General features: G+C 37.3%; 1 protein-coding gene across 3 annotated transcripts in view; it reads right to left on the bottom strand.

Moving 5' to 3' along the window:
• LOC123517304 (centromere protein L-like) overlaps nt 1-24924 on the bottom strand; it is a 51227-nt gene that overhangs the window by 14281 nt on the left and 12022 nt on the right. For all 3 annotated transcript variants that reach the window (XM_045277254.1, XM_045277252.1, XM_045277255.1), the window contains 6 exons: nt 22320-22498; nt 22047-22153; nt 17302-17539; nt 9919-10071; nt 9373-9505; nt 83-242 (listed from right to left, as the gene is read on the bottom strand). In XM_045277254.1, coding sequence (XP_045133189.1) covers nt 83-242; nt 9373-9505; nt 9919-10071; nt 17302-17539; nt 22047-22153; nt 22320-22498 — 970 coding nt within the window. The remainder of the gene's footprint in view (nt 1-82; nt 243-9372; nt 9506-9918; nt 10072-17301; nt 17540-22046; nt 22154-22319; nt 22499-24924) is intronic.

Raw genomic sequence — 24924 nt, forward strand, 5'->3', positions numbered from 1 at the left:
GCTGGGCATGCTAGCCACAATATCAATGGACCACTTTTCTCATGTAGATAAAAAAATTTTGTAGGGACAAGTGTATTCATACCTTTCCATTGTTATTGAGAACAATGCAAGGAGTGCGCACTTGTTGTAGTCTCAGGAGTGATGAAGGTATGCCAAAAGTACTTGATGTTACACTGTCTATGGTTGATATGACATTTTGCAGGTCTTCCAAGCTTATTTCATTTCTGTCCTTGTCCAGGAACCTGAAATTTTAACCATGATCATGAAACTCATATCAACATCATTAATTTAATTTCTTAATTTTGCTCAAAACAAAAACACTAAAGAAATTATAGGTTAACACAGGAATACTTTATTTCCCTAATGTTTCAACTATAAGTCTTCCTCAGATATATATATATATATATATATATATATATATATATATATATATATATATATATATATATATATATAGTAAAAGCATTAGAGAAATAAATTATTCCTGGCTCAACCTGAGATTTATTTACCATTTCACAACTGAACTGCCCAGATAAGAATATCAAAATACACTGAAATTAGTCTACAATTTGGAGTAGTTCCAGGTTCTAGTGGCCATTTTCATTATTCTTAACATTTTCTAATTGTAAATGTAGCACTTTTAAAACAGAAAGAAACTAAGAAATAAAATTTGTTAACTTTGAAAATGGATTAATTGGGAATATATATATATATATATATATATATATATATATATATATATATATATATATATATATATATATATATATATATATATATATATATACACACACACAAACACAAACACACACACACACACACACACACACAACCAAAATTGTTCTACAGATTCATAAATGGAAAAATAAGACAAAAAGAAACAATAGAAAGGTTAAAAGGAGAAACGGAATGGTGGAAGACCCAAAAGTATGGCAGAACTGTTAAATAGTAAATTTCATGAGGTCTTTACTAAGGAATCCAAATTTGAAAGACCACAGGGTAATAGAGAGACTGTCTATATGAAAGAGATTAAAGTAACCAAGCTTGAAATAAAAAGTTGATGACGGAATTGGATGAGGAAAAGGCAATGGGACCGGATGAAGTCTCAGGCAGAATACTGAAAGAATGTAGGGAAGAACTAGCAAGTCCAATATACAACATCATAAAATGCTCAATAGAAAATGGAACAGTGCCAGTGGAGTGGAAAAGAGCTGAGGTGGTTCCCATATATAAGAGCGGAAGGAAGGAAGAACCTTTAAATTACAGGCCGGTATCACTAACTAGTGTAATATGCAAGATGTGTGAAAAGTAATAAAGAAGCAATGGATCGAGTTTCTTGAAGACAACAAAATATTATCAAATAGCCAATTTGGTTTTAGAAAAGGTCGGTCATGTGTGACAAATTTATTGAGTTTCTACTCTAGAATAGTTGATAAAGTACAAGAGAGAGAGGATGGGTTGACTGTATTTATTTAGATCTAAAAAGGCTTTTGATAAAGTGCCACATGAAAGATTACTATGGAAGTTAGAGGAGAAGGGTGGCTTAAAAGGAAGCACATTGAGATGGATGAAGAATTACTTAAGGGGGAGAGAAATAAGGACGATAGTTAAAGATATGAAGTCCAAGTGGAGAACAGTAGACAGCGGAGTGCCACAGGGTCAGTATTGGCACCAATACTTTTTCTCGTATATATAAATGACATGCCAGAGGAGTGAACAGCTACATAAATCTGTTTGCGGACGATGCGAAACTGTGCAGAGTCATTAAACAAAAAGAGGATTGTGAAATACTACAGGAAGACTTAAACAAGATCTGGAAATGGAGCAAAAAATGGGAGATGGAATTCAATGTGGACAAAAGCCATGTCATGGAAATGGGAAAAAGTGAAAGACGACCAGTGGGAATCTATAAGATGGGAGATGGAGTAGAACTAGAAAAAGTAAAAAAGGAAAAGGACTTGGGAGTGACAATGGAAGAAAATAATCAACCGGTTAAGCCATATTGATAGAATTTTCAGAGAGACGTATAATTTGCTAAGGAATATTGGAGTAGCATTTCACTATATGGACAAGGAAATGATGAAGAAATTGATAAGTACTAAAATAAGACCTAGATTGGAATATGCAGGAGTTGTGTGGACTCCCCATAAAAGAAACACATAAGAAAATTAGAGACTACAAAAATGGCTACAAGAATGGTTCCAGAATTTAAAGGGATGGCATATGAGGAGAGACTAAAGGCAATGGATCTACCAACCTTGGAGCAGAGAAGAGAGAGAGGATCTGATACAAGTTTATAAATTGATTAACGGAATGGATGAAGTGGATAATGAGAAACTGATCCTGAGAGAAGAATATGACTTTAGAAGCACAAGATCGCATAGTAAGAAACTAAGGAAGAGACGATGTCTGAGAGATGTTAAAAATTTAGTTTCCGCAAAGATGTGTTGAGACTTGGAACAGTTTGAGTGAGGAAGTGGTATCAGCAAAGAGTGTACATAGTTTTAAAGAAAAATTGGATAAGTGTAGATATGGAGACGGGACCACACGAGCATAAAGCCCAGGCCCTGTAAAACTACAACTAGGTAAATACAACTAGGTAACACACACACACACACACACACACACACACACACACACACACACACACACACACACACACACATATGTAGATGAATTGGTGGAGAAGTCATGGAGGCTAGCCCAGCAGGAAACAACAAGGAAGATTTGGTTGAGAAGAGATCTCGGTGAAAAGGAAAGAGAAATGTTAAATGAGTTGAGAAAGGAGGCTTTGAAAAAAAATGAAGAGAGGACAGAAGAGGAGAAGAAAGAGTTTTTCTGGAGAATCTTGGATATGAGACTGAGGAAGTGGTTCATAACCCAGAAAAGTACAGCAAGAAAGGACTAAAGAAACTTACATATGAGCGAATGTAATGTATTCCAACATAAATGGAGTGATATCGGGATTTTAGAACTCAACGATTACTTGAGGGACAAGAACCCAGATATTGTGGGTCTTACTGAAACAAAACTGAGAGAGGGAGAAGACCTGATGATGGTTGGAGAAGGAAATATAATGTTTGGAAAAGAAATAGAGTAGGTAAGATGGGAGGAGGAGTGATGTTGCTGGTTAAAAAGATATAAAGGTGGATCAAGTGAAAGAAGGTATGGGAAAGGCAGAAGTGCTAAAGATCAGAGCAGAAACTAATGAAGGAAAAAGAGGCACTACATAGTGGTGTACGTACCACCTAAGACAAATGCATGGTCAGTACAGGAATATGAAGAAATGATAAGTGATACAGGAACATGTCTGGAAGAAATGTTGGGTGGCTGTGAACGAACTATAATGATGGGAGATTTTAATTGTAAAGAGGTGTGTTGGGAGGACTGGTCAATGGAAGGATCAGAGACAACATGGGGAAATACACTATTGACACTGGCAATGGAAAATGTGTTAACTCAGTGGGTCAAAGAAGATACTAGGTTTGGAGGAGAGGGAGCATCGTCAAGACTGGACTTGGTCTTTAGTACAGAGCCAATGGTCATTGAGGAGATGAGGGTGGAGTGCCCTTTAGCAAAGAGTGATCATGCAGTTTTGGAGTTCAAGGTGATAGATGAAGAGAAATCTAGAAGAAATGAAGAATATAAAGTGGGAAGATGGAATTATGCCAAGACAGATTTTGGAAACCTAAAGAAATTCTTTCAAGAGACAAATTGGATGAAATTCAAGAGTGCTAAGGAGCAAATGAAAAGTGGAAGGAATTTATAAAAATATACAAAGAAGGTGAGAAAAATTTGTACCAATAAGACAACATAGAGAAGTTGGAAAGCAGGACTGGTTTAACGATAGATGTGAAAAGGCTAGAACAAGAAAAGAGGATGCATGGAAGAGGTGGAGAAGGAAAAGACGGATTAAGCAGTGGGAAAGTTACAAAAGAGCAAGAAATGAATATGTGTTGATTAGAAGAGAAGAAAGAAAGAAACAAGAAAAGGATATAATTGATAAATGTAAAGACCAACCAAGGCTTTTTACAGACATGTGAACAACAACATCAAAAATAGAGAAAGTATTGAAAGTTTAGAAGTAAATGGAGTATGCAGTGAAGATCCCAGGAAATGGCAGAGGCTATGAATGGATGCTTTCGGAAGGTATTCACAAAGGAGACTGCTTTTGACAAACCACTGGTAATGGAACAGAAAGGGATTATGAAGGAGTTTCAAGTAACTGTGGAGGAGATCAAGAACATGATGGGGAGTTTAGAAGTGAGAAAAGCTGTGGGACCTGATGGGGTATCAGGATGGATTTTAAGAGAATGCAGGAGCAATTGGCAGAAAAAGTTTGTGAAGTAATTGATGCCTCATTAAGGGAAGGTGTAGTGCCCCAAGACTGGAAAAGAGCTAACATTGTCCCAATCTATAAATCAGGTAACAAGAGAGACCCATTGAACTATAGACCAGTGTCACTTACAAGTGTGGTAGCTAAGATGTGTGAGAGGGTGGTGAAGAATAGATGGACAGACTTCTTGGAGAAAATGACATACTTTGTGAGTGTCAATTTGGTTTTAGAAAAGGGCGTTCATGCACGACAAACCTGATATGTTACTATTCGAGGGTGATAGATGTAATACAGGAAAGAGATGGTTGGGCTGATGGAATATATCTGGATTTAAAAAAGGCCTTTGATAAGGTACCACACCAGAGACTGATCTGGAAACTTGAAATGGTAGGAGGAGTGCATGGCAGTTTACTAAAATGGATGGAAGACTTTTGGTAGGAAGAGAAATGAGAACAATAATTAAGGACAGACCATCAGAATGGGGATTGGTGGAGAGTGGAGTTCCACAGGGATCAGTGTTGGCACCAGTAATGTTCGCAGTCTACATAAATGACATGGTGGATGGGGTGTCCAGTTATGTGAGCCTATTTGCAGACGATGCAAAATTGTTAAGAAAAGTGAGATGTGACAAAGATTGCGAACTACTCCAGGAAGACTTGGACAGAATATGGAAATGGAGCTGTACATGGCAAATGGAGTTCAACACGACAAAATGCAAGAAAATAGAGTTTGGCAAGAGTGAAAGAAGAATCAGGAGTATGTACAAGATAGGAAATGAAGACATAAAACCAGTCATGAAGAAAAAGACCTTGGGGTGACAATTACCAATGACCTATCGCCAGAGAGACATATAAACAAAATAATTGGAGAAGTATTGAACTTATTGAGGAACATAAGAGTGGCGTTCGTATATTTAGATGAAGAAATGATGAAGAAAATAATTACTGCAATGATAAGACCGAGGCTTGAATATGCAACAATACAGTGGGCTCCGAACTTAAAGAAACACATAAGGAAACTAGAGAAAGTACAGAGGGCTGCAACAAAATGGTGCCTGACTTAAGAGATTTGACTTATGAAGACAGACTGAAAAGAATGCAACTTCCAACCCTGGAAAACAGAAGAGAAAGGGGAGACCTGATAGCAATATACAGAGTGATGATTGGCATGGAAAAATGGATAGGGAAGATCTGTGTATGTGGAATGAAAGAATGTCGAGAGGGCATGGGAAAAACTAAAATGGCCACTTATAGGAGAGATGTGAAAAATATAGCTTCCTCATAGAAGGGTGGAAGCATGGAATAGTTTAGACGTGGAAGTGGTCAACGCAAGGAATATTCATGATTTTAAGAAAAGCTGGACATTAATAGATATGGAGACGGGACAACACGAGCATAGCTCTTTTCCGTATGTTACAATTAGGTAAATACAATTAGGTAAATACATATATATATATATATATATATATATATATATATATATATATATATATATATATATATATATATATATATATATATGTTTGTGTGGCCAGGAAGGATATTCTCTTTTAAACATACGAGGTTAAAAGCTAGAGCAACTTCAGCGTTGTTCAGTTTTTTCAAGTTGTTTTCGATCTCACCGAAATACAAGAAGAACTACTTAACTTAGGCTTTAATTGTCACTTCATGACTAAGCCCAGGCCACACTGCAAAAGCCTCGAGTTGGAAATTCTCCTCGTTGACATTAAAAACCTAGAGAAAGCGAAGAAAATCACTACGTCAGACAACTTGCCAGCAGATATTCACGCTGAAGCGGGAAAAACACGAGGCTCTTTTCAAAGTCAAATCTTGCAGAGGAGACATCTCATAGCAGCCAAACAACTCCGTGAAAAAGAAAACATCGTTATACGTAGAACTGACAAGACCGCCACAATTGCCATCGTCACTAGAGATGAGTACCTCGCAAAAATGGACGCCATACTACAAGACACGTCAAAATTCAAAAAGATAACATGGAACCCTACTGAAAACATCAAGAAAGAAATTAACGCCACCATCAATGCCATCAACGGGATCCCGTCTGCACCAAAAATTCACCAAGTTGACTGGAGAATTTTCCCCTGGCTATGCTTACAGTAACATAAAGAACCACAAGCCTGGAAAAATCCACTAAGACCCATCATCTCACAGATACCAACAGCTACATACAACATCGCCAAGAAGCTCAACAAGATCCTTACACCATACGTCCCAGCTGTCTACACCCTGACTTCAGCCAATGAGCTACTCAGAAATTCCCCAGAAGCCAATGGCCATATCATCGCCTCACTTGATGTTGAAAGCCTCTTTACAAACGTCCCAGTCGACTGTACCATCAACTTCATCTTGGACAGAGTATACAGATGTGAAGAGACTCCCACCCTCGACATTCCAGAAGAGAAGCTCAAGACGCTCCTAGAGATCTGCACGAAACAAGCCCCCTTCACCTGCCCACGCGGGAAAATGTACTGCCAAATCGACGGTGTAGCAATGGGTAGCCCACTTGGAGTACTCTTTGCTAATTTCTTCATGGGCACAATAGAAGCTACAGCACTACAACAAAACCGCCCCTCCATCTACTGCCGCTACATAGATGACATCTTCGTGAGAGTAAGAAACTTGGATGAACTACAAGCCCTCAAGAAACAACTCGCAGACGTATCAGGCCTCAACTTTACCTATGAAGAGTCCAGACACGGCAGCCTACCATTCCTAGATGTCCTAGTTACCACACGTAATGCAGGATTTACTATGACCGTCTACATTAAGGATACAAACCAAGGACACTGCCTGAACGGAGACAGCGAGTGCCCTCAGCGTTACCTTCGCTCCACTATCAACGCATATGTGCGCCGTGCCCTTACCCACTGCATATCATGGGAAAGCACACACAAGGAGCTAGAAAGGCTTATTCAAGTCCTCATCAACAACGGCTACAAGAACAGTGACGTGCAAGAAGCAATCAACACCGCCATCAACAAGAAACACACCGACAAGCAACAACCCCAAGAGGACAACCAGAAGATAAAGATATTTTACAAAAGCCATATGTCTACACAACACAAAGTAGAAGAGAAAGCTATCAGAAACATAATTCACCGAAACATCAAACCCACAAACTCTGACCAAGCCATCGACCTCGTCATCTACTACAAGACAAAGAAAACTTCACAACTCATCATGAGAAACAAAACTGCAAAGAAACCACCGCCTACACAAGAAACAAACGTCATCTACCAACACAACTGCACTGCTGAGGACTGTGGACCTCACTCCTACATTGGGATGACGAGAACTACATTGTCTAGACGCCTGACTTGCCACCTGCAAAATGGATCAATCAAAGAACACTACCACAGAAAACACCAAATCAAACTGACCCGGCAACAACTTGAAGAGAATACTACAATTATAGACAGAGAAACAGACGCAAGACGGCTGATGTTCCTGGAGGCTATCTACATAGAAAACATGAAACCTGCTATCAACCAGCAAACTAGAGACCTACAAATTCTCCCGACACGAAAACTGAAAGCACAAAACACCGAGACAAGCTCCAGCCAATAACAGCGTGCTACACCGCCGCCCATGCCACCAACCAATCACCGGCCGCTCCCACGAGCTCCTTCACCTTACCTGACCCATGGTAGGTGTATATATAGACCGCCTCTACCAACGCGAGTCATTCCACTCTTACCCTTCGCCTGAAGATGTTCCACAGATTGGAACGAAACGTTGCAAACGATTTAAATTTTGGACAGCTCCTCGGAGCATTAAACACCATAGAAAAAGACTTAATTAGACAGATCGAAAACAACTTGAAAAAACTGAACAACGCTGAAGTTGCTCTAGCTTTTAACCTCGTATGTTTAAAAGAGAATATATATGTATATATATATATATATATATATATATATATATATATATATATATATATATATATATATATATATATATATTCTAATTGTCTTGGAGCTACATCCAATAATCTTGACCTTTTGCTAACCTCTAATCCTTCTGCCTAAGCTGTTACTCTATCTTCTCCATTAGGATCCTCTGATCACAATCCTATTTATTTGTATCTTGACCAATCTCTCCAATCCTTCCTTAGGATCCCCTAAAACAGAGGTCCCTCTGGCAATTTGCCTCTGCTAGACAGAGGTATTATCAGGAGGTATTATGCCAATTTTCCTTGGAATGACTATTGCCGAGTCATAAACCCATCTTTGTGTGCTGAGTGCATACATAATAGAGGTGATAGTGTCTGGCAGAGAGATGTACATTCCTCACTCTTTCTCTGGACCTAAACATTCCATACCTTGCTTTAACACAGCTTGTTCTCTTACTATTAATGATTATTTCTGCTTTATCTCTGCTGGTGTACAATAATTACAGCCACTGTCTTCAATATTATTGGTTCCACTAGCAAGAGAATCTTTTAGTGAAGATATAAAAATTTTTGAGAGCAATGAGGCAATCTCATTCACAGACAATGGCCAATGCTCAAAATGCAAAGAATGGAAGCAACATTCCTTTGTGTTGGACTTGTGAGGTTGGCCAATTCCAGCCCCACTCTTTGCCAAACAATAGTTCTTAGGCCAGGTAAACTTCTACTGGTCCAGAGTCAAAAAAGGTTGAAAATAAACCAAAGCTTCATGAAAATGAACCAGAACTCCCAGTTTCACATGGATTGTGACAAAGAATATTATCTCCCTCAACATATAACTACTGGGATTAAGGCAGAAACTTAACAGCCAGACTACCATAAACTAAGCACTCTATCACTATAAAAAAAAAAAAAAGTCAATGGGAACCATCCATTCTGAAAATTTAAAAATTCTGAGATTCTGAAAAGTGCATAATCCTAAGGTTTTTGATAGGAGATATCTATGTATAATCAGAATTCTACGGTAAAATAAGATTTAAAGTATATTATTATGTTTCCAAGTTTACAAATAAAATGGCCAATAAATGTGATTACCAATTCTCTCATACTTTTTATAAAATAGCACCTACCGGTTCCATACTTCTACGACATCCTTAAGTGAAAGGGTGATTGTGACTCTTGGTTTGCCTTTGTTATTTGGTAAAGAGAAGCTGCTCATACCACAAGGAGGAACAATCAAGTAGTTGAAACTTATTTTTGCATCTGAAAAGTATATACATTACAAAAACCGAGTTTTAATATAAAAGGTCAAATAATTCCATTATTCTTTAAATCAAGATTTTAAAAAATTAGACATGAACTCAAATTTTAGATAAAGCCAAAGTTTGAGCAAAAAGAGAATTCAGAAGAGAAATAGAAGTCTGACAGGAAATCTTCAAAAGAATAAGAAAATTTACTGGTGTGTTTTGACCATTCATGGGTATATAGAAAGTATATGACTGAATACATAGGAAAGAATCTTGAACTATTCTGAAATAGTAGTAGAGTTTAATTAGTAGGTTACTAAAAGAGAGTGAAAAGCTTTTACATGAATTGTAGCAATGTATCTCAGTGGGAAGTATCATGAGTAAGTGGTTTCCTGTTTAGGAAGGATTTCAGCATCAGCTTATGCATACCTTCTATGTTATGAGCCGAGTTGCGACATCTCATTCTGGTGCAAATTCCTGTCAACCACAGGAGATTGTTCTGTGGCATTCCACTTCGAGCCACATAGCACCCAAAGGACCCTTGCAGCCAGTTTACCACCACCTGATGTATTAACTCTCGACCTGTTTCAGAAAATATTTTTAACAGTGAAAAGTACTAAAGTCTTTTTTTATGCATGGTGGAATTATTAGCAAAGAATTGAGAGAAGAGCTTAGCTTTAGAAATAGATGAGATGGCAGTGCTGCCATCAGGATGAAATAAAGGAGGGAAAGATGAAGAAGTAAAGTTATTGGAGATGTTTATTGGCCAGATGCCAGAAGGCACGAGGGGAGTTGGAGTTTGAAAATTTCTGACATTTTCTATTTATAAAAGAGTGTTTGGCAAGTTGAAGAGCAGACTTGGCATGATTCCAGGAAGAAATATAAAGTGCGTGAGATTCAGGAGATGGAAGGCTCAAGTACCTTTTATGGGCAACCTCTCTATCATGATAGCATGAGAACAGGCTACGTTGAACCAAGGTTTAGAAGGTTTAGGTTGAGAAAAAGAATGAGGAATGTATGCCTCCATGCCAGACACTATCACTTCTGCTATGCATTCAGCACACAGAGATGGGTCTTCGACACGGATACAGTAATCATTCCCGGGAAAATCAGCATAATACCTACTCAGGTCCCCCAACTGGCAAAGGCAAAACGCCAGAGGGCACCTCGGCCTTGGGGAATCCTGGGAAGGGATTGGAGAAATAGAACAAAATACAGATATGAGGTTGTGATTGGAGGAGCCCAACAAAGATGACAGGGTACCAGCATAAGCAGAAGGACGAGAGGTAAGGAAATCGTCAAGGATGTTGGGCACATATCCAAGACAGTCAGGAATACGAGTAGTGTGCTGGACCAGTTGAGGGCTTGTTCAGCAGGATGAAGGGAGAATAAAGCCAAAGCTGGTGGTGAACACTGAAATCTCCAAGGATGGCAGTCTCTGCGGAAGGATAGAGACCTTAATGTGCTCCACTTTAGCTGATAAGTAGTCAAAGAATTTTTTATAGTCAGAGGAGTTAGGGGAGAGATAGCACAGATAAATTCAGTTAAAGAGTAACTTTTAAATGAAAGCCAGATAGTGGAAAACTCAGAAGATTCAAGACCATGGGTATGAGAGCAAATCAAGTCGTTAAATGAAACTTCATTAAGCGAACCGATTAAAACAAGTTTAACCCGACTTGAACTTCCATTGAGAGTAAACAAAGCGAGAGTGCATCATAGTAGAGTGAAAGGTTTAACCCTTATGTTCCGGTGATTAAACTATTTTCCAATATCCCATGACAGGTAAAAATGGTAAACCTAGAAATTGTCAGAAGACTGTTTGAATACTAATAATGATTTTCTCTTTGTTATTCTGAATACAATGATGTACTTTCTAGCTCGATGTGACCTCTGAAAGTTTAGTTATTGCCTTATCAAGGATTCCTCCTCTGCCTGCTGTGTGATCCGTCAAGCAGAAACAGCTCAGTAAGGGATGACACCGTGCAAAACACACACACTCTCTCTCTCTCTCTCTCATCTTGGAAGAAAAATTGTACACTTCCAATGAGAGAGAGAGAGAGAGAGAGAGAGAGAGAGAGAGAGAGAGAGAGAGAGAGAGAGAGAGAGAGAGAGTATTCTTTCACCCCTTTTCATATCAAGTTTCAAGCAAATAACATGTAGGTATCATATCTCTCTCTCTCTCTCTCACACACACACACATGCCCCCTTAATCGTCTTCCCAGAACACGAGAGGCATGCCTGCGTCTCCGTGAGCCACTCTGGGTTCTCAATACGATGTTTGGAGCCTGTTCTCCATCACCACTATCTCTGTCTTCTCTCTGTTCTGAGAAAACAGGTGGATCCTCTGAATCATTTTCCGAGCCTTCACTACTGCTGTCGTCGCTTTCTTCAGTTTCTTCCTCATAATCACTGTCACTGTAGTCAGGCTCAGAAGCAATGCTAAATAAAAATTATCTGTCTTGTTCCATAGTGAGTTATGAACTGAGACGTCCCTTCGCTCTTATCAGGGTGCTTTCAACACAGCAGGTCGCTGGGGGTGCCAAGTGTCGACCTCAGAATGGGAGAATAGCTTAGTTACCCCTAAATATACAGAGCTAGTAGCAACACTACGGGTGGAAAAAGAAGCCAGATACTTCCACTCGCCATCTGACTCGAGAAACCGCACGTGGAGCTCAAACATGAGGCATGAAAATTCTTGATTACAGGAACGATCGCCGTCGCTACGTGACGCACTGATGCAATCGTTTATATACGATCGCCAGAACATAAGGGTTAATGAAAGTAAAAATTATGAAGTTCAACATTTAGGAAGTTTAATTTAAGTCATTATAATGTACACTAATGTATGTATGTACGTAACTTTATAATGTTGATGATCTTAAATTTATGAAGGGAGGGAGAGTGAAACGGGAAATACAGTAACCGGCAACCTGTGGAATGTAAACAAAGGGCGCATCATTGTATCACATACAAAACTTATGTACCACATTTCCACAAGGCTTTCCATTTTATCCATTGTAGAGTCACGAGTTCAGGTGGTTCTTTTACCTTGCAAGGAAGATATGATCTCACCAGCCTCCTTAACCCTTTTCTTCCGGCGCTTAAACTATTTTCCCGTTTGCTATGACGGCTAAAAATGGTAAACCTAGAAATTGTCAGAAAACTGTTTGAATACTAATAATTATTTTCTCTTTGTTATTCTGAATACAATGATGTACTTTGTAGCTCGATGTGACCTCTGGAAGTTCAGTTCATGCCTTATGAAGGATTCCTCCTCCTCCTGCTGTGTGATCTGTCTTTCAGAAACAGCCCGGAAAGCGATGACACCGCACGGACGCGCGCACGCACACACACACACACACACACACACACACTCTCTCTCTCTCTCATCTTGAAGGGGAAATTGTACACTTCCAATGAGAGAGAGAGAGAGAGAGAGAGAGAGAGAGAGAGAGAGAGAGAGAGAGAGAGAGAGAGAGAGAGAGATTTCATCCCTTTTCATATCAAGTTTCAGGCAAATAACATTATCTCTCTCTCTCTCTCTCTCTCTCACACACAAACACACACGTAATGGGGAAGACTGGCTGGGTGACCAGCAGGCGACCGAGGCAAATAACATTACATTATCTCTCTCTCTCTCTCTCTCTCTCTCTCTCACACACACAAACACACACGCACACGTAATGGGGAAGACTGGCTGGGTGACCAGCAGACGACCGAGGTGAATTACACACGCTTTCATGCGCCAACCTGTTAGTTGATCTCTCTCTCTCTCTCTCTCTCTCTCTCTCTCTCTCTCTCTCAAGTTACCTTCTACCATTTTATTATAAAATCAAAGGTAATGAAAAAATTAACATGAAAGAATGATAAGTAATATTTTTTTTCACTTTCCGAGTCCTCACTAATGTCTTCGCTTTCTTCAGTTTCTTCTTCTAAATATTCACTGTCACTGTCTTCAAACTCAGAAGCACTGCTAAATACATATGTTCTGTCCTGCTCCATGGTGAGTTATGATCTAAGATCCTTTGCTGTTATCAGGATGTCTCTTCGTACTTATCATGGTGCTTTCCACCCGGCGGGTCGCTGGGGTTGCCAAGTGTCGCCCGGAGAAAGCTTAGTTACCGCTAAATTTCCAGAGCTATAGTGACAACACTACATGTGGAAACATGCCAGACACTTCCACTCACCATTTGACTCGAGAAACCGTGCTTGAAGCTCAAAATTGAGGCGCGAAAATTCTTGATTATGGGTATGATCGCCGTCGCTACGGACGCATTGATGCAATCATATATATATGATTGCCAGAAGGAAAGGGTTAATAGAGTCTGCTGACTTGAAAATAGTAGAGACAGTAGATGGAGTCAAGATGGTGGTGAGCAATGCTATTAGTTTTCTGGCCTTTCTTGTGTCTGTGAATAATATCCAGCTTCACTTTGAGAGTAAGAGACTTCCTGGTCTTCTTAGCAACGCTAGGCAACATTGCAGGGCGTTTTGATGGTAAGTTGAGCGAGGGAAGACGAGCTGCTGGTGACGCTGTTATTGTTTTGAACAGGGGGAGTGAGTGGTGAGCATGTTATCCATGAGAGGTGCTGGTGTATTCAAAAGCCTGTCAGCTTGCGTGATATGGCGGTGCTTTCAAACTTGGAAAAAAGTACCTGGATAAAACTTGGTTAAAGCAAGTTTGGTGTTCGTTACACAAGCAGATGGTAGTAAAATGAAACCTTCGTTGTGTGAACCTTCGTTAAGCGGTGGTTGCCTGTACCTCTGTTTCATTGAGGAAAAGAAGATGAGGTTAGGCACAGGAAAGCTGGTGTTCTACGGATTAGATCTAAGACTGCGAATGTTGCAGAAGTTAATGAGGAAAAAGTTGAGAGGTCAATACCGAAAGAGCAGTCCAACTTGGGAGCATTTATAGTCCTCTCCACAGTATGAAATTACTATATTTTGAACGAAGAAACACAATATTTATGTATTCAAATACTGCATATCCCATCTTATGCAAAGCAATGCACTCCTTCTCTCTCTCTCTCTGTAAAGGTAAGTATCTTCTAAGAAAATATACATCCAACAAACCTAACCAATAAGGAGATTAAGATATATAACCAAAGAATTACAAATAAGAATGTTTCTTTACCATTATTATATGATATAAGATACATTCCTGCAAACTAAATCATATCTCTAGAGTATCATACATAAACAATAATATACATGACATTTATATAAAACTGTTCTTCAAGCATGTGACCATATACATATACAGTATATATACATGTACAGTAAGTCCCCGTTATACGGTAGTTCTTTATCCGGTAAATTCAGTTACAGAATTTGGAAATTACTACCCTCGATTCGAAATACAGTAAGAAAAATTCACAGATACGGTATCCGCTCATGTCATCTGAGAGGGCCCAGCGTGGGGGAGCAGGGGTGATGACGTCATACATGCTACACCTCCCCGCCACTCACAGTACTGACTTTAACTTGACCACCCTTGGAGCCTGTTATCTTTTCCTCTCCCCACCTATTTTTTAACTGCATTACATATTACTTTCATGCATTACTAATTAGATGAATAAATGGAATATTAAAGGATATGATATCCATTATAGCAGGCAATAGAGGAGTGGAAACAAATATCATGGGGAAAGACAACACACAGGCTAAAAGGGTCAGAAGAGGAAGAAGAAGCGGCCGAGTTGCCGTGAGTCTCCCGCTTCGTCTGTGGCTCATCTCATCTTTGCTTTATTTTTTGGTATTCCATTAAGATTTCACTTTATGCATTACAAAACAATCCTTTCTTGGGGGCAAGGTTTGTAAAAAGCTAATAAAAATGTTGTTTTGTGAAAATAAATGCGAGAATGTGAGAGAATTTGTACATCGCTCCACTAACTTCCAATGACTCATATGACATCATAAAAAGTAGTGGTACAATGGTAAATATATATATATATATATATATATATATATATATATATATATATATATATATATATATATATATATATATATATATATATATATATATATATATATATATATATATATATATATATATATATATATATATATATATATATATATATATATATATATATATATATATATATATATATATATATATATATATATATATATATATATATATATATATATATATATATATATATATATATATATATATATATATATATATATATATATATATATATATATATATATATATATATATATATATATATATATATATATATATATATATATATATATATATATATATATATATATATATATATATATATATATATATATATATATATATATATATATATATATATATATATATATATATATATATTTTTATTTTTTTTTTTTACCCATATGGTATGTTGGGGACCAGCTCAGAATGCATCCCCCCCTATTTCCATTATTTCCTGTAGGAAAATTACGTCCGCTTCACGAATTTTCGCTCACGAACAGCTTTGACATCCCCTATCATGTTCGTTAAGCAGAGTATTACTGTGTGTATATATATATATATATATATATATATATATATATATATATATATATATATATATATATATATATATATATATACATGTTTGGCAGCATATCGGGCCACCATTGTACCACTACTTTTATGATGTCATATGAGTCATTGGAAGTTAGTGGAGCGATGTACAAATTCTCTCACATTCTCACATTTATGTTCATAAAACAACATTTCTATTAGCTTTTACAAACCTTGCCCCCAAGAGAGGATTGTTTTGTAATGCATAAAGTGAAATCTTAATGGAATACCAAAAAATAGAGCAGAGAAGAGATGAGACAGGCAGCGGGAGACTCGCGCCACTCGCCGCTTATTTTTCTTCATGTGACCCTTTTGCCTGCATATTACTTTCATCATGATGTTTATGTTTTCACTCCTCTATTGCCTGCTATAATGGATATCATATCTTAGTATACATATACGCTCATGCCATGAGGATAACCTCATTACTAATGAAATACCGTGGTATTTCATTAGTAATTCACTATCTCTCAGTGCCCCGGAGTCAAGGTTATCCTCATGGCATGAGCGTATATGAATACTAAAATATGATATCCATTATAGCAGGCAATAGAGGAGTGAAAACATAAACATCATGATGAAAGTAATATGCAGGCAAAAGGTTCACATGAAGAAAAATAAGCGGCCGAGTGGCCACGAGTCTCCCGCTTCGTCTGTAGCTCATCTCATCTCTGCTCTATTTTTTGGTATTCCATGTAAGATTTCACTTTATGCATTACAAAACAATCCTTTCTTGGGGGCAAGGTTTGTAAAAAGCTAATAGAAATGTTTTGTGAACATAATTGCATATATAAGACAGTAACAACACCTCGAGAGGTGGTGTTCCCAGCAACCTCAGAGCAACAGCCATTTGGAATGAATTAAGTTCGAGTACTGAGTCTCCGCTGTAAATGGAAAGCATGAAATGAATATCAGATGCAATGATACCTGTGAGGTTGGCATCAAACTGGTTACTTGTTGCAGTGCCTGCTGCTCTTCATATAGTAAGCTAAAGATACATAGCTCATTATACAAAAGAATGAGATATATAAAGGTTTGCTATACTAAGAATACTATGAAAACAATGCTCTTCATTCAAAAAAAAAAGGGACTGGGGAGAACTGTCTAGAACTAATACCTTGCATCAATTAAATAACAGAATACTTAAACCATTAACATGTTATGGCTCTTAGTACAATACAGCATAACAATGAAAGCACAAAATTATAATGGTACGTAAGGATGAAAAAGTTAATTACCTGTATACAGCATGAGAGGTAACCAGTTCACATTTTTCAAGTTGGAGCTCTGAATATGTTTTGTATGGATGACCCATGCACTGTAAACAACCACCATTTTATCCTCAGCTTCAGTTTCCCCTGGAATTAGAGATGACACCTCCAGCCATACAGCATCAACAATAGATGACTGCCAAGAGAGGCAGGAGGTAACGTTGAGTTTAACTTTCACCAGTGGGCTTGGGTATGCATCCAACACCTGCAATCACAATTAATTCTTAACATGATAAACTGTGGGGCCAAACATCACATGTGGTAATTAAAGCAGTTCCCAATTTATTAAAACAAAAATTCAGCATTTCTCATGAGCAATTATGAATTAAAAGCCAACTGCACATACACATTTGATAGCGTGTAAGACACATCTTGTTTCCCCAAAAATATTTGTACACATAAACAAAGTGGTCATCGCTTCTACACCACAAAAACAACACTTTCCCACATCCTCATGTTTTGAAAATGTACTGAAATAATACGACTAGAATTGAATGTAGAATAATAAAAAAAATATATTCAAATTTTATTACTCCTCTGTACTGTGACAAAATCACTGCCAATGCCATATTTATTTACATCTCATAGCAGGTCTAAAAATCAGTGCTATTAGGTTCTGGTAAATATTAGCAAATTGGGATCTACTGCAGATTTGAATACATAGCAAAAGACTTCAAATATCAGGAAAAACCTTTCATTTTATATTCAGAATTTAAACCTGCTTTTTCATTTATTTTTTCAATGCCTGCCAAAAACTGTGGTACATCATATAAGTCCATGCATCTTATAAGGTGTAAAATATTGTACTTATACAGCACTAATATATGGTAAATTTTGACAGTCTAAACAGTACTATTACTGGCAAGCTCAAAATCACACAATACTGACTTAGAAAGTACATCAACCAATCAAAACACAAGTCATAACATTATGTGTTTCCACTCAGCATTCATGATGCTGTTACTAATATAGCCATCACAGGCTAAGCTGACCAAGAAGTCATGCCACCTGCCTCCTCTTTTGATGGAGGAGCTAACTGATGTACTCATAATTAAGAAAAGAAAGAAAAAAAAAAAAAAAAAAAAAAAAAAAAAAAAAAAAAAAAAAATCTGATAATTTCTTCTAAAAGAAAATGTACAAGCTAATCTATCATCATCATATAACTTGAAATACACTACATTTCTAGTATCATGTGTTGACAGTTACATGGATGAGTAAATGTAAATGATAATTGTTTGTTTCTACATTTTTCATATAATATAATAGTTTGTAAATTTTCTTCCAAAAGGTTTAATGTTTTAATATTATCATTGTTTTGTGTTGATATTAAAAATCAGCTCAAAGACAAGGAGACTGACATATCTCGAATATAAAAATTTGGCACAGTGGCAAAAACAATATAGGTGCATCAATCTGCTGTCTTATGAAAAGAAGGCAGGAGGCAGGGAAGTGGCTTGTAAATCTGTTTGGCTTGTTTAACACATATGAAGAAACACCCAAAAACAGATTTCAGTCAGAATTTGCTCCCCATTACAAGAGGAAATATACACAAGGAAGAATATTGGAATACAAGATAAAAGGTCTGTCCTGAACAGGTTCCTTGCCAACTAGACTTTGTTCAATATTTTCCATGTTTTTGCCACATATTCATCTCCTTGTCTATGCATCAAGTTGACATAAAATGTAGGTAGCCACACAAACACACAAACCCACAGTCACTAAGTGTATATTGTGAAACATTCCTACACATAACCAATAAACTTGCATATGTGTCAGGTGTCAAAGCACATCTAGCTCTCTTTGCAACAGAGCCTGAGAGCAAAATCAGCTCATTCATTTGAAAAATATAGAAATAAACAATTATCATTTTACATAAACTCATCCATGTAACTATCAACACATGATACAGGCAACCCCCGATTAACGAACGTTCACACAACGAAATTTCGCTACAACAAACGTTTCCTTTTACTACTATCTGGTCGTATAACAAACACCAAACTCACTTTAATTAAATTTTATCCAGGTAATTTTTTTTAAAGTTTGAAAGCCCTGCCATATCACGCAAGCCAACAGGCTTTTGAATATACCAGCGCCTCTCGTGGACAAAACGCACACCACTCACTCCCCTGCCCTTCTTTGCTGTTAGTTCAAAACAATAACAGCATCAGCAACAGCTTGGCTTCCCTCGCTCCACATGCCACCAAAATGCCCTGCAACCAGCCCTGCAATGTCGCCTAGCATTGCTAAGAAGACCAGTTAGTCTCTTACTCTCAAAGTGAAGCTGGATATTATTCACAGACATGAGAGAGGCGAGAAAACTAATGGCATTGTTCAACACCATGGCTTGACTCCATCTGCTGTCTCTACTATTTTCAAGTCAGCAGACTCTATTAAGAAGGCTAATGAGACCATATCTTCTTGCAAGCTAAAAGAACCACCCAAACTCATGACTCTGCAATGGATAAAATGGAAAGCCTTGTGAAAATGTGGTACATAAGTTTTGTATGCGGTACAATGATGAACCATTTGTTTACATTCCACAGGTTGCCAGCTAGCGTCTTTCCTGCTCCACTCTCCCTCCCTTCATAAATTAAAGATCAACATTATAAAGTTACTTACATACATACATTAATGTAAATTATAATGACTTAGTCTTAAATTAAACTGCTTAAATGTTTAACTTAATAATTTTTACTTTCATTAAACCTTTTACTGCACTATGATGCACTCTCGCTTTGTTTACTCTTAATGGAAGTTCAAGTCAGGGGTCAAACTTGTTACTTGGTTCGCTTAAAACGAACATTTTTTTAGGAACGTAACCCGTTCATTAAGAGGGGGTTGCCTGTACTGGAAATACAGTGCATTCGTCACATTATGATGGATAAAGCACATCACAAACAAAGTTGGAGAATATAGAATTAGGTAATTCTTTAAGATATGGTGGAGACTATATACTCAAACTTAATTCGTTCCAAAAGGCTGTTCGAGTATCAAAAAGTTTGACTATAGATACCTAGTATAAATTAGGTTATTCGTTACAATCTTAGCAAAACATTAAGTTTATAAAAATTTCAATGTAATTATTTTTCATGATTTTAATTTCTACAAACCACAGGTGAAGACTGGTGATGGATAACATAGAAGAGGAGGGGAGAAGGGTGAGGAGAAGAAGGGAGGTCATCTAAGGACGAGTTACTATCCATGAAAACATCTGGTGTGATTCCTGTGAACACACTAGTGGAGGGCTGTTACTCACTAACACTTGCACTTTCACTTGATTCCTTATTTTCACCATTAATAAGCCTCTTTGGTGCCATTGTAAGTTTCTAAGTGAAAAACTAGAGAGAACGCAGAAGAATGTTGTTTTTCTCAAAACTGCGGCAGGACTAGGGATACGCACCGGTATCCAGTATACCAGTATTTTGCTTCTGCATTACCAGTAATACCTGTATCAGAACATGACAATGGCAGCAGCGAAGAGAGGCCAGTGATTTATTTACAATCATGTGTGAGGCCGTTCAATTACCAGATATATTCACCAATAATAAACCTTGGTATTAATGTAAGTTTATAAATGAAAAACTACATATAGAATGCAGAAAAATGTTATTCTGATGATTGTGGCAGCAAAACTAGCAGAGTTAGGGAGAGAGAGCCCAAGGAGTTTTTGTTTGTTTGTGTGTGGACGTTTGACAACCAAGTTATTTTTTCAAGTATTAAAACAGACTCTTGCGTTCGAGTACTGAAAAGTTCGACTATTAAGACATTTGAGTAATGAGTCTCCACTGTACTAACAAAGGTAAACTTCCATATTTTTACTCTATGATGATTTCATTGTCCTTTACACTATGTTGCCTAAACACCCTTCTCTGTACTACCATGCTATTTTGGTACTAATGAAGCCATGTGATAGCCATATCATCATAGCTGTAGTTAGACATGAGAATAAATAATTTTATAACTAGTTATAAATTTTCAATACAATCTAGCCTAATTTCACCTTTTTTTCACTTAGATAGATAAGTCTGCTATTTATAGAGAAACAAAAGTAGATTGAATGTGGAAAGGATACAGTTTTAGAAGATGGAGGGGGTGGGATACTGCAGGTTATATTGTAAACAAACCAATGAAATTCATCATCAATACTTTGTCACCTCGAAGAGTCTACCAAGACTTACTGAGCTCATGGACTTGTGATGATCATCCAGGAGAGAGGGAAAAGAGGTCACAGCTCATCTGCCACACAATCCAGTGCCAGTCAGGTTTGTCATGCATGATCAAACTTAGAATATGAGTAAAAACTATATATGTACTTTTTAAATATATATGAATAAATACTGTACACTCAAATTCCAGCCTGCTTCAGAATAAAAAGAATAAACATACAAAAATAAATATAGAAAATAAGATAAAACAAAAATATAACAAACAACTACAACACCATAACTTTCTTACCAACTTCCATTCAAGTGGGAAACCATGGGCACTTTTTCCTGGGGGTGATGAGTGTGAACCAATAAGACAAGTGTGAATGTGGTACAACTGAAGATAAAATAGAGAAAATGGGAGAAAAATCAGTAACAAGAGGGTTAGATGCTTTAAAATGAAGATGAAAGAGAAAAGTGAATCTATATTTGAAACTTACCCCACAAACAACTCCTTAGAATAAAGATGATTCAAAACAAACTTGGCTTGAAAAGTTCACTTACTTTACTTTTCAGAGCTTTCTGGTATTGTGCTCTTAGTTTCTCATCTTTAAACTTGAAATTAGTCATGGAACTAAGGTTACACAACTTCAAGGATCTCCTCATAAGTCCTGGAAAGAACATGGCAATTTACATTTATATAAAGATCATTTTATCAAGATAATCAGAATAATCAGCTTCTAAACAAACACAAGAAATCCAGAAATAATATTATTTTGTCAATATCAAAGTGTCTAAAACTTTAAATGATGTAGTTTCTCTTGTTTCTTAACATACCATTAAGATCCTCACTCCACATTTTTGCATCTCTCTTCTTTGCAGAAGTCTGGCCTGAAACTCTAAGCCATGGGACAGTCTTCAGCCTAGGTGTCCTGTAGGATGTGGCTTGTCTAGTTTTACTAGGTGTCTTAACAATCATGCTCTTTATTCTTGATGATTTCAGAGTAGATTTAATTCTGAAAATATTAGAGAGACTTTTGAAGGTAATATTGATACATAAAAAAAGCCACCCAAATAATTTCTTCTTCCTCAAAGTGGATAGAAGAATAATTCCTGTACACACACACACACACACACCGCATAGTGTAGTGGTTAGCACGCTCGACTCACAATCGAGAGGGTTCAAGTTCGAGTCCCGGAGGCAGCGAGGCAAATGGGCAAGCCTCTTAATGTGTAGCCCCTGTTCACCTAGCAGTAAATAGGTACAGGATGTAACTCGAGGGGTTGTGGCCTTGCTTTCCCGGTGTGTGGAGTATGTTGTGGTCTCAGTCCTACCCAAAGATCGGTCTATGAGCTCTGAGCTCACTCTGTAATAGGGAAGACCAGCTGGGCGACCAGCAGACGACCATGGTGAATTACACACACACAAGGAGAAAATGAGATCTCAAGTGGCTGTAGAGGAAATTATGGCTAGAAAAGGGAAGCTGGCCGATGATGTTGATCACAAGGGAATATGAATAAAAAGAGATATGAACTTAGAGGAAAGGGAAAAGGAAAAAGTGTTAAGAAGTGAAGCTAAGGAAATAAACGAGAAAAGGACAGAGATAGAGAAAAAGAATTTTTACTGGAGGATTCTGGATATGAGACTAAAGAAGTGGTACCTAAGGAAAAAAGAAGAGGTCGTGGAGGAAGCAATAAATTAATAGTGACTTATACTAACAGATGGGTTGTTATCAAGAATACTGTAAGTTCGGGATTATTTGAAAGAGAAAAAGCCAGATGCAATGTGCATCGTTGAAACAAAACTGAAAAAAGAGATCCATGTCAACTTTAAAGAGGAGGGGACATAATGCCTGGAGGAGGGACAGGAAGGATAAAGGGGGAGGAGGAGTGCTAATAATGGTTCATGATAATATATGTGTGGAGGATGTGCAATATGGTGAGGACAAAGTGGAAGTAATGGGAGTAACAATCAGAACAGAAGATTTGAAGAAAAGAAAAATTACAGTTACATATGTTCCACCAAAGACTAATACATGGGGATCAGAAGAGCATAAAGATATGCAAAGAGAGGTGATAAAGTGCCTAGATAACATGATAAGAAAAGATAGAAGAATACTCTTAGTTGGAGATTTTAACTGTAAAAAAATAAACTGGAGAGAGATGGAAGTAATGGATAATGCTGGGCAGTGGAGCGAGAAAGTGTTACAGTTGACTATAGTTAATACAATGGACCAGTGGGTGGAGGAGTCAACAAGGTACAGAGGGGAAGAAGAACCATCATTGCTTGATCTAATTTTCACAAAGAAACCAGTCCCCTCCAATCATACAATACCTTAATTCAATGAGGAAAAATGATCATGTGACATTAGAGATGCAAATGCAGGAGGAAGACGAGATAAGTTACAGAGAGGACTATAAAGGAGAGAGATTAAATTTTATGCAAGAGCGGATGTACAAGAGAAATATGACATATTCTTACAGAAATACAATGAAGGAGTAAAAAGTTTGTTCCTGTTTATAGAGTTCAGAAAAAAATACATGTTTGGTACAATGCTAGATGCATACAAGCAAAAAAGGCAAAAGATAAAGCATGGAAGAAACTCTTAATGCAGGGAAATTACTATAACAGACAGCAGTACAAAGATGCTAGAAATTAATATATTAGAGTAAGGAGAGATGAAGAAAGAAAGTTTGAGAAGGATGTAGTGGATAAAAGCAAGGATGAACCCAAACTTTTCTACAAGTTTATAAATGGCAAAACAAAGAATAAGGAAACAATTGAAAAAATAATTAAAGAAGGGAAGACATACCAAACAGAGAAGGAAATGTGTGAAATAATGAATGAGAGTTTCAAAATGGTATTCACTGCAGAAGATGATTTCAAAAAACCTAATAGGACATTGGATTGCCAAGGATTACAGGAGATTGCAGTGCACAAAGAGGATATTGGAAGATTACTGGATAAGTTGGAAGTCAGAAAAGCAATGGGGCCAGATGGTGTATCAGGCTGGGTGTTAAAAGAATGTAAAGAGCAATTACTGGATCTAATTTGGGAAATAATTAAAAGTTCAATAAATGAAGGGAAAGTTCCACTAGAGTGGAAGAGAGCCTATGTAATACCGATATTTAAAAGAGGAAAGGCAACTGAACCACTAAACTATAGACCATTGTAGCTTACAAGTGTCATAGGGAAGTTATGTGAAATAATTATCAAAGGAAAATTAGTTAAATTTCTAGAAGAGGAGCAAGTCATATCGAACAGATAATTTTGGTTCAGGACAGGATGGTCATGTGTATCAAACTTATTAAGCTTCTACTCCAGAGTTATTGCAGGACTTAAAAACAGAGATGGATGGGTAGACACAGTATAGGCTTTTGATAAAGTCCCACACAGAAGACTTCTTTGGAAACTAGAGTACATAGGAGGATTGTGTGGAAC

The sequence above is a fragment of the Portunus trituberculatus genome, chromosome 42, assembly GCF_017591435.1.
Source record: "Portunus trituberculatus isolate SZX2019 chromosome 42, ASM1759143v1, whole genome shotgun sequence".
Taxonomy (NCBI): domain Eukaryota; kingdom Metazoa; phylum Arthropoda; class Malacostraca; order Decapoda; family Portunidae; genus Portunus; species Portunus trituberculatus.